The 11,995-nt window shown below is 39.0% G+C and overlaps 1 protein-coding gene across 5 annotated transcripts in view; it reads right to left on the reverse strand.

Annotated features, from left to right (window-relative positions):
• Nucleotides 1-11,958, reverse strand: part of KIAA1328 (KIAA1328 ortholog) — a 177,156-nt gene extending 165,198 nt beyond the window's left edge. The window contains exons 1-4 of one of the 5 annotated variants that reach the window (XM_065046943.1): nucleotides 11,661-11,958; nucleotides 8,024-8,059; nucleotides 6,200-6,339; nucleotides 2,073-2,167 (exon numbers count right to left, since the gene is read on the reverse strand). In XM_065046943.1, coding sequence (XP_064903015.1) covers nucleotides 2,073-2,167; nucleotides 6,200-6,339; nucleotides 8,024-8,059; nucleotides 11,661-11,943 — 554 coding nt within the window. In that variant the 5' untranslated portion in view covers nucleotides 11,944-11,958. Of the gene's footprint in view, nucleotides 1-2,072; nucleotides 2,168-6,199; nucleotides 6,340-7,957; nucleotides 8,061-11,657 lie in introns of those variants that run through there. The other 4 variants (XM_065046946.1, XM_065046945.1, XM_065046947.1 and 1 more) reach the window with 4 other exon arrangements.
• Between the last annotated feature and the right edge of the window lie 37 nt (nucleotides 11,959-11,995).

An 11,995-nucleotide genomic window follows, 5' to 3' on the forward strand; every position in this document is an offset into this window, starting at 1 on the left:
GGAAAGACCAATATCCTGAACTGCTCACACAAGACTTGGTTGAAATTCAAGCCCTAGGAGTTTAATCATGTTTTTGATACTGGTTTCCACACCGACGGAATTTTAGCAATTTAAAATGGTCTTCACACAGATGGCTGTTAACCAATCTATTTCTGTCCACCATCCCACAATAAAATAACAGGAATTAGCCCAAACTATTATCATTTTCATTCATAAATAGGAGCAAAATAAAGAACAGTGAAGTATAGCTCTGGTCAAGTGACATCTCCATTATTCCAATTATTTACTGCAGGACAGTCTTCCTGGAAAACTTTCATCTTTCTGCCAGTTCTTTTTCTCCTCTGAAATAGCCAAGAATGTTCTACTGCATGTAAAAACCCTCCATCATTGCACAACTAGGGATGAAAATTATGGAGAGTTTTAAAAAAGTGACAAGGTGAGCGGAATTAAAGTTCAACTTCCCTATTACTCTGCAAAGGACTTTTAATTACATCCAATAAAAATATGATTAGGTTTAAAAATAAAAGAGAACTAAGTATAAAATAATACTGTTCCACTAATTTTACTTTTCAAAATTAATGTTGCTGCACCTTCTATTTTTCTTCAAAGAAATGTCAGGCAGAAATATCAAACTGTCCTCAGGGAAAAATCACAGCATCTGAGATTTAAGAAGAATCCCATGCTCAAATGAGTTAGTGTACTACTATTCACAAGGGAGCAGTGTATTATGAGGAACAATGTAATAAAAGGCTTTTTTTAATATTAGAATATACCACCATATATCAACAGTGGCAACAGTGTCCGAATAGCTCCAACATCTGACAATTTGTAACCAGGCTTCCTAGCAATCTACTCTTTATGACAGCCTTAACTAGACATTTTCTAACACGAGCTAGGATAAAATACAGTTGCAAGCATGAAGAACTTCAGAAATTACTGAAATACTGTATAGCAGGAAATCCTATATTGATACAAATTATTAGCAGGCAAAATGGTTCACTGGATGAGGATAATCAGAAAGAAAATATTCCTAGTTGCACCAGAGACTTATTGCATGACCTTGAGCAAGTAACTTAATTTCTCTGCCCAAACTTTCCTATATAAAAAGAAAAAGGATGGTAATGCTTGCCAGTTATTGCACAGACGCATGAAATCTATGGAAAAAGCACTTCATTAACACCTGAGAATCTGCATTTTGTTCTAAAAAAAAACCTTTGCCTTTATAAATTCTTCTCATAGATAATAACTTTTATCCCAAAGGACCTCAGATGACCTCATGAGACTTTCCCCTCTGATGTGGTGCAAAGCCTACCAAAGTCCCATGTGCTTCTTCACAATTTTACAGCCACTACATAGCAAATACCCTGAGATCCTGAAGTGCTAGGGATACAGAGGGGGAGAAAAATCTCCTCACTCAAATTCAACGTATTTTTTCCATTTGTCTTCATGAATGCAACTAGCAGTATAATGAAACTTAGAGAAAACCTTTTGCTAAAGCTGAGAAATCTGCAATATTTCTGTCTCTCCTTTCAAATAATAGGGACAACTTGAAGAAATTAATCAAAGCAAAAGAAAGTTTGGCTAGATAAGTTAAATTTACACTGAACTCTACCGCTGGACATGTCCAAACATGGGCAAATACTGATTAACATGTTTCAGCAACAAGATCAACAATCCAACTTTAACGTGGCATTCTATATAAAAGCTTACCCCTGACAAATAAGCTTTACAAAGTTTCATATCAATAAAGTTTATCATTTCCAAAAGACAACATGTTTATTTAAAGCATAATACAAGCAGAAGACAAAACCCCAGCCCTGTGACTAGGTTTGTATGGACCAGCTACTTCCGGTCACAAAACTCTGGCTCTTGTTTTCAGTACTTTTAGGGGATTTTGGATGAAGAAGCAGGGAAAAACCTATCAGGCTGCTTCATTTTCATAACTCTTCCAGCAAGAAAAATTACCTTATGCAAATATTCAGTTCCATAATGCAGTTCTAGGTTGCTTGATGTTAATTAGAGCAATGATTCTCCTTAAACGTAATGCATTTTCAGTTGATGCTTATTCTTACCTGGCAAGTTCTTTAATTAAGTTGGCAATGCGTCTCTTGTCCTCAGGACACAAATCCTTTAAAGAAGCACTCTTCATTCCTCCTTCATTAGTGACCTGAAAATTTCAAGTAACATTTTAGAACGTTCTATTTAAAGGAGAGCAAATATTTCATAACTTATTAATAGCATTTCAAGACCTAATAATTATAAGTTGAAAGCAGACAAATTCCAACTGGAAATAAAATACATATTTTTTAAAATGTAAGTACGGTTCAGTAAAACAAATTACCAAATTGTAGAGAATATTTTAAGAGACTTGCAATTCAAATGCAAGCTGCTAGTTTCAATACTAATCATGCTGGGTAAAGTTTTAAGACATACACTATTCATTGATTCATACTAGATAAAGGGCAGTAGGTTCTCATAGCTTAGAAAACTAGTTCAGCAATATCCACATCCAAGTTCAAACTTTATTATGTTAAGATCCTAAAAGAGTAGGAAAAAAAACATTCCACCTTTGCATTTATAACCAAAGCATACAAAGCAGCAAGAAATTATGCAATATATCATTAATAGATGGTAAGTCCTTATTTCAAAGGATTTTTTAATACACAGAAAAGTACACACCCTTTCACATATCACTGTCATTTGTCTTTAATCACTTATTTGCTACTTTTGTACTTCTACTCCTTCTGAAAACAAACCTCTAACATACTCCAGTGCTTCAGCTCTTTAATGCAGCCTTTATCACACAGAGAACTGCAGTATTTGTTATCAATGTCCACCAGAGGGCACATTGCTGCAACAGTCCCTTGCTTATTGATGTTACCAGCATTACCTGTTTCGGGTGCTTCCAAAAAGGAAACAGTTCTAAGTTATAAACTGTTTTAATTTATCAAAAACTTCTTTCATTGGTGACTCAGTTCTCCAGTGCTAGCAACAAGCACAAACTAAGAATCCCAAGATGAAAGCAGCAATAAGAGCTACGCTATTCTGTCCAAGATTTCGGCAACTTTAAATACTTCCACTAAATCCGACTTACTTATTTACAGTTTAGACTCTTACAAACCTACAAATATTACAAACATCCCTGAGTGCACACAGTGCTTAACATAAAAGACAAGAATGCTACCAAATGCCTTGCACTTTGGTCGAGGTAACCCAATACAGCACAGAAAAACCTCACCGCACAGAAAACAAACACTGAGCTTCTCTCCCCTCATTAGCAGAAATGGCAGCTGATCTACACAGAGGGATTAAGTGACCCCTTCCATTCTTAGCTAATTGCTTCTTCAACAGTGGTTTGAAACAATTAAAGGACTACATCGCTTTTGAAAGAGGTGATGATTGTATACAGACTCACATTATACCCACCTGACCCTTCAATAGACTCTTATTCTAACTTTAATGTATTTTCCTTGGGAAAAAGAAAATTTAAAAAAAAAAAAGAAGTTTCACAAGGCAAATCAGAATTCAGGGCTACTCAAGGGGACATTTCATTTCACAGTTTCCTTTGCAAACATATGCTATTTACAGTCATGTACATGAAGAGAGAATGTCTTAAAATTAACTGAATTTAAATTCAACTAAACATATGGTTGAAGGATTTCCATTTCCCACGCTAAAAACATCTGATTTTTTTTTGTAGTAGCTAGGTAATGGAACTTCTTTAAGAAAAATAAAAAGTTACAGGGCATTTTTCACTCAAAAAAGAGGCAGAAGCTTGATCACATTAGTGAAGGAGATTTTAACAGAAGGTAGCTCAAGCTATTACCCAAACCTGTGTACATAATGTTAGGCAAATATTTGTGGCATGAAGAGGAAAATCTGAAAATTTAGTCTGGTTTTTTTTTATATCACCCACAGGTACGGATAGATGGCACACTAAAATTATCAAAGACAGGCTTGTACCACGAAACATGTCAAAATGAAGCTGTGGAACTATGTGCAGCAACAGCTCCACAATCAAAACGAGATGACAAATGAGACAGAGGCCGGGACTGCGTTGCCTCCTTTTTCTGGATTTCTGTCCTTTCTACACAGCCTGAGGTACAGCAGTTTCATAACTCAGCAGTTCCCAGATAAAATATACTACATAAATGGAAGATTCTAGCACTCCATAAACCACACCTTGGAAGATGACAATTTGCATGAGAGAAGCAGACAACGGAAAGTAGGAAGATGGGAAATTTTGGTCAAGACCAGTATGGGAAACCACTAATTTATTGAAAATACCAGAAAAGCTCAAGAGTTAACAAGACCTTTTTGAAATCTTCTCCAAACCCCTCATCCTCCTCTGTGGTACGCAAGCCTATCTGAATGAAGAAAAGGTAAATCAGTTCTGCCAAGATGTATATTAGAGCAAAATTCAATCCATTCTCTTCAAAAGAAGATTCCGTAATGGCAAGCTACCCACCAGGATAAAAGTGCAAAGTATGTGAAAGTAAAGCACTCTGCTCTCCCTAGACACGCATACAACACCTTGAAGAAAATGAGCTGTGTTGGTAATGAAAACTCCTCGCAAACAGACTTTCCTCTTCCCTAACAAGTAAATGTATTTATCTCTTCAAAGTTAAGAGTACAAAGTATGCATGAGGATTTGGCAAGGTAAGAGAAAAACAGAAGGTTAAAAAAGACAGAAAAGAGAAAAAGCTATGAACACATTTTATTGCCAAACTTATAAAAGCACATCTGAGTCGCAAATTAAGAACTTGAGTATTAGGCATTATATAAAAATAATGAAGACCATTTCTACCCCAACAACTCTCACAGGGAAAAAGGAGTAAAAATCCTCTAAACGATAAGTAATGCAAACAAAACACAATACAGAAAAAAAAAAAACATAACACACACAGATACACAGATTTTAACATGACATATTAAGGCATCTATGAGATAGTGGGCTTGTAGACACTTATGAAGAGATGCTTCTACGTAAAGATTCTGCATAATGGGGGTTATTTGTTAAACTTCTGTGTGTCACCTAACAGCATCATTTGCAAAGTGGAGGTACAGACCCATTTCCTAAAAGCTAATACTGATGAACAGAGAAGTGGAAAAGGACAAGTCCAGGAGAGGGCCTAAAAATGAATACTAGTACTTAGTGTCATGCTGAAGGATTCGAAGGGCAACGACAACTGTCAAAGCAATGAGAATTATGTGATCTGTCTTCAGATCAGTTTCGAATGTACATGTGAGGCACAGAGCATTTACTCAGCACACAGAAGACACGGATAAGGACAACTTAGCCCAGATGAACAAGATTTAACTGCTTGATAATACAACTGTGATTCAGAGCAGTCTAAAATGTAAGTGGGAGGATACCAAACCCTAGTGACTTAGAGACTTGCCCAAGATGACTGCTAGACCTACCAGTACTCAAATTACTTACATCATCACTGTAGTATATAAATTATGTCAGAAAAATGTTATCTCTCAACAGATTTCTGAATATCACAATACCTATCATAATACAGAATAACCTTCCAAAGGAAACCCACCTGCTTTGACATTTCTAATGAAATAAACTGCAAGAAAAATGTCACCTATTGTCACAGCAGTAGACCAGACAATTCAAAGCAGCGTCACAGATAATGTCAACCAGCAAAGCTACTCCTACTACTCAGATGCATTTTTAAGATTTTTAAGTTTTACTATCAAAAACAGAAACTGATTTTACCCTACCAACATAAGCAGCCACAGCAAGAAGGTCTCTAAATAGAATTTTACAAGTCTTGTTTCTAAGTGATATGACTAAAGCAATGAAACTGATTAGCTTGAAACAACTACTTTTGTGTTTGGCTAGTAACATATAGGTTAAGGGCTACTCAAAGCTGCACTCACACTCTCTCTGTACCCATAAACACATAGAAACACATACAATCTGTTTTACATATCATACAATCTGCAGTTACATATCACTTACACGCATTAGCACATTTGGCCTTTGTTCTCTTTAGGGGGGCGAGTGATCTCAGTGAAAAAGTAATTTTTGCCAGCAAGCCACCATGTAGAGTGGGCAGAAAGTGTAAGGGATTGTAAAAAAAATAGTACTCTAAAACCATTTAAAAGTTTTCAATCAAAAGATTTTCTGCCATTTTTCTACTAGGTACACTCTTAAGAGCAAGAAAAATTCGCTTTTACTGACCTGCTGCCCTGTCAGATCTCCCATGCTTCTAACAGGATCCATGGAAACAGGAGCAACAGCTACAGGCGCTTTTAGCTCAGTTTCATTTTTTTGATATTTTGGCAAGTATCTTGTTCTTAAATTTCCTTTTGTAGATGCTTCTGTAGATGAAAGACAAGCAGAACATACAGATTATAAAGTTAAAAGGCACCTGTCTCTTGCTTCCCACAACAGGATTTCCACAAAAGCATCCTTGCCTTAGCAGCTCTTTTTGAAAATAATGAGCATTTCAGGTACATGGCTTTCACTTCTCCCAGCCTCTCACTCCACACAGAATTTTATTAAGATGAACATATCAGCATAAAAAGAGGTGCACAGCACTGAAGCGCACACAGCCACAATGAACAGCAGATTAAATTCTGAAATGCACATGTTGTCTTCTGATTGAAGCTCAATGCAAAAACTTGTGTTTGTTTAAGATGCAAAACCATAAAATTGAGTTTCTGTTTTGACACTCAAAGACAATGAGGAACCACACAGCAGTAATGCTGTTAAAAGTACCACTCACATGACAAAATATAACGTTTTTATGTTATACAGCCAACCTATTGATTACTCAGACTAATTGTTTGGTCCTTTCAGGACCAGACATCTGAGTGAGGCAACACTGCAGTGCACATTCCATAGACCATCTGTAAAAAGATTCCTGACATAATTAGAATTATTTCATCCCTACCAACGGTAACAACATTAAAGTACAGAAAACCCTGGTGCTGCAATTATGAAGTGCCAACACTGACACTAAAACTTTCCAGGGTCAGATGAAAGCAAATAGATTCTTGGTACTGCCTCAAGGTTTGAGTTTTGACTGTTCAGAAGTGCAAGAAGTTTTGAACAAAAAATACTGAGTTTATAAAACAGATAGATTGAATTTATTTGGGTAATGAATTTCAGAGGCATGCCAGCAATTCAAGTTAAAGAACTACATTATAAGCCTTAAAATTTCCATGCTCTTACACAAGGGAAAACAATGTTTCTGAAATTATTTTCCAAAGTGGAAAAATATTTCCCAAAGTAAATCTATTTCGATCACTTAGGATCATGCTTTCTTTCTGAAGCACAAAATACAACAATCTGACATCACCCGGCTTGTACTATGCTAGCTACAGAACACACACACAGACTTTTAATAGAGCTTTTTGGCCATTAGTTTTGAAAGGTAACCATACTATTGCAGACATAGAGAGTGGGATTCCCCAAAATTAATAACTGCTGGCCATGCTCTGGATATGTGCATAATTTTACTGCAGTTAATCATACCCAGATATGTTTTCAGGACCTGGTATCATTGTAAAAGTTGTGTTTAAAAAAAAGAGCATTCTGAAGGGGTAGTAAGAATAAGCATCTTTTCGCCAGGGAAGAATACAAGCATGCACTCAGTAAAACAAGGTCAAGAGAACTAATCATTTTTATTTTTTTTTTTACACAATGAATCTTCATTTTAATTGTTCACTTCAAAATCTGCAAAAGACCTGAACATCTCAAATGCTTCAACATTCTTTGGAGATCGCATTAAAAATTCAGTTTACCTTATAGATTGGATAAAACTATATTTCTATTGCTATATTTGCCATAGAAACCACTCCATTGAATCTGTTCATCTTATACCATATGCTTATCTAAGCAGCAGAGCGCCAATACTCTGCTATAATCCTTTATGTCCCATTACAACTTGTGATGACTCTGTACCTTAAACATTTAAGTACACAAACCACATACCTGAAAAGACATTGCAAGATTTAGCATTCACAGGAAAAATTGTCTACAGCTATTAGAAGGTCATACCTGAAACAGATACCATGGGCTGTTCTTCATCAGAAACTACATGTGGCTTTGTTAAAGGTAATAAACAAAAAAGAAACATGCTTGGCACTTTCAACTGAACTACACAAATAAGTATTCTAGCTCTTAAAAGACTGTTGATAAGAAAACAAACTGGCAACATTTTAGGAGCATCAAAAGTAAGAAAAACTTGACTACATATATTAAAAAAGCACAGATTGCTAAAGCAAAAAGTGTTACTCCTTCACTGTGTATCAATTTTCAGATTGTACAGATTATCTGAAAGGTCACCTCCACAAAAGATCCCAGGGACCAGCCCCATTTAAAAGCGCAATTACTAGGATAATGAAGTAATAATATTTATTTAAACTAGAGCAGATTTTTATATAAGGAATCCCTTGATACACAGGAAAGACAAATTCTGAAATAATGTATGTTCTAAATGAAATGAAATAAATTTCGTACATTATATTCTAAGAAAGATAAATGAGGTTTCAAAGGAAGTTGGTCATTCTCATCTGATCATCAGATGATGAGTAACGGATGAAAGCCAGAGGACTGATTTTCTTTAAGAAGGTCAAGATTTGTTCTGAAGCAGTTCCAAAAAAAAAAAAAAAAAACAACTTTCAAATAACCTTGGGCTTTAACTACTAAATTACTTGACAGCAGAAAACACTTAAAAATCACAAAGGACTGAGCACCATATTATTTGTGCTGTTAGAAGTCACTAAAAATAGGTCTAAACACAATCCAGTGAAAGGTGTAAACTATTGCGTCTTCCTTAAAGCAACAGTTTCATTTAGCTGATTTTCATTCCCACGTAAGTAACAAGCATTATACTACAGTGAAAAACAAAAGCACAGGGCATAAAATTCTGCTCCACTATATTTTGTTTATACCCCTTTATTTTCCTCAGCCTCCTAAGGTTGGCTAATTAACTCAATTACTTAATTTCTGTACTGTTCATGGATAAATGCCTTTCACGTTTTGCAGTTGTCTTCATACAATAAAGTCAAATTATGAAAATATGTCAGTTAACCTGTACAAAATTTTTCTCAAAAACTATATTTTTTGCTAAAATTTTATTATGATAATACCATCTCAAAAACTCAATTTAACAAATTGCCATGTAGTCCAGAAAATCAGTAACAGCCTGAAATCTTTCCCCTGTGGACAGCAACTTCAAAGCCGATCAATACGCACTATCCACAGCACAAATGGAACACGGTACACTTGGAAGGGCTTAATTGCAAGCTCACTTGTGATCTTGTGAATGATCCACTTTATCACTTGTAAACAATTATCACACACTGGTCTTGCACCAGTCTGGGAATATGTTCACTTGGTACTGCTGTCACAGACATCTCTACAAATGCTGAAAGCACTTCTGTTCTCACCTGTAAGCTGCAGCCACAACCATTGGGTCATGCTATAAACCAGGTGAGGAAGCTGAATAAACTCTAAAGTAAACTGTAAAGCACCATGTCCCCTCTTTCCTAAAAGCACCAAGGCAGATGAAAAGTCCAAGTCCAGATCACAGCACAGCCCAAACAGCTGTGTCAGCACAACCATGACAGCAATCTGAAGGATACTGAGGACAGCATCTTCAACTCAGACTGCTATTGGAAACAACAAACTTCAGCACAGGCGATTGCTTTACAACTGACATATGGTTAATCTGTGTGTCAACACACGGCTACAGGAAATAAAACAGATTTGCCTAAACAACATTTGGCTTTTCAAGCTTGCCTCCAGCATTGGCACTGTTGTTGATAGCTACTGAATATCAAGATGAAAAAAACAGTCAAAGCTGTTGCTGCTTGTCCCCCCAGCTATTAGGGCTGCTCTCCCATGAAGGTTTGCAGCTTAGTGTATTAGAATAAATGAAAGCCAGATCAGGTTACCTTAATCAGCTGGACTGAAAACTGCAGTGACTCAGAAGCTGATTCATAAATGAGTCGAACATCCTTGTCTAAAAGTCTCAAAGGCTGAGGACAAAGCCAGTATCAACCATCTAACATTAGTTCTCTGCCGTGTGCCTCTCAAGACTCCTAAAGCGGTGATGGTACACATTACAAACCTTGTACCACCACAGCTAATGTACAAGGCAACAACAGAGAAAACTATCACAGGCATCAGAGAAACTGAACATCTTATGATGACGTATGGCTCCCCTATAGCAAGCTAGAGATACACAACAGTGCAGCATGTTGGAGTCTGCCTCACTATGCTGTATCTATCCAGCAATTAAAGAGAAGCTGTTTTCCACAGCTATTAAAGCAACATTACCAAACCTCCCATTCCCCTTGGTTTTTTTAAAGCATCCCCTATTATTTGCTTTTGTGCCACATGCACTTCCAGGGTATTTAAACTTTTTCAAGATCAGAAGCAACATCACCTACTTGCAAAAATATGTAAAAGGAAATGCTTATCAGGAAGACCCTCATTCCTTGGAACATCATGACGCATGAGGCCGCTACTGGAACAGAGACTATATTTAGCCATGGGAAACAACCTGTCATTCCAGTGGTTAATTGATAAAAATTGTCATTGTAAATGACAATTGTAAAAGAGATGTGCCTTCTGAGTAGTGCATTGGATGGCTGGCCCATTTCATTTGTGCACTGGTTTGCGCTGAGTGTGCAATCAAACATAAAGACAAGAGTATACATGTACACTCTTCAGTAACTTCTACCTGATGCTGGAATCCTAGTCTCAGAGCGAGCAACAGCAATGCCTCAAGTACCTCATACGTACAGCTAAATTATCAGCTCCTGAATTTCTGCCAGGCCAAATCACCATTTGCACCCTAACATTTTCAAGCAGCTAAGCCTCTAACATGACTGTGTGAGCCCTGACATCAATGTCAACTCCTTCTGGTTCTCTGAACCATGCAAGTGCATCTCTCTTTAGCCAGGCTTTTACAGGCTGAATGCCCAGCACTACAACCACCACCTAGTCCATCTACAGATCCAGCTCCACAGTCGCCCACAAATGGAGCTTGCAGAAACAGACAAAGCCATGACAGCCTCCCACTTGTCCCTCACAGGTAGCGTCCTCCAGCCTCCAGGTCCCCCACAGCCTCACCCTAAATGTTATGGTTGCAGTCAAGCTTAGACACCAGTCACGAAGGACACATCTTTTTCTTGCTGCCTGAAACTCTAGCCTCAGTTTCACTCTGTTGATTCCCTTGCAAGTTTCCACAAGGTGAACTCAGTTCCCTCATTTCCCACATATTTGCCTTCCACAGGACTTCACGGTGAAGTCACACCAAAGGTGAACACCCAACCCTTCCCCCTCTAGCAGGGCAACTTCGCTTTCAAATCCCACGTACCTCTCCACTTCCAGCCTTCCTCCCCAGGCCCAGCTCCCCTACACTCGCAAGCGGAGCTCACAAACCTCACCCACCCTTTCGGCCCCCACCGCCTCCAGCCTTCTTCACACCAAAACCCCGAGGCAGGAGACCCCGTCACCTACCCTGACAGGTCAAGCTCCCGCCTCAGTTTCCCCACAGCTCGCAGCCTCACCCGCCAGCCCCACACCGCCTCCCAGGCATCGACCCCCGCCACGGCACAGCCCTGGGGCGGAAACCCCACCGCCGGCGCTCCCCCCGAGCTGCGCCCGCCCCACAGAAGGATACTGTCCCGGCTCCAGTAAACACCTCCGCCCGGCCCAGCGGCCATCTCCGCCATCTTGAAACAACCGCCACTCCCAGAGTGCCCCCCGCCGCCCCCACAGCGCTCGCCGCCCATTGGCTGCCCGCGCCGGCATCTCCCTGCCGCGGCCGGCACGCGGAAGAGCGGGGCATGCCGGGAGTTGTAGTCCTGCCTGCGCTGGCTGGCGAGGGGACCGCGCTCCCGCGGAACTACCACTCCCGTCAGGCCGCCTGGCGCCGCCCGCCCGCCATAGGCTGCCCGCGGCATCAGCCGGGGAACTACTGCTCCCAGCGCGCCTGCCGGCGCAGCCGCGGCTACA

The sequence above is a fragment of the Columba livia genome, chromosome Z (assembly GCF_036013475.1).
Source record: "Columba livia isolate bColLiv1 breed racing homer chromosome Z, bColLiv1.pat.W.v2, whole genome shotgun sequence".
NCBI lineage: Eukaryota > Metazoa > Chordata > Aves > Columbiformes > Columbidae > Columba > Columba livia.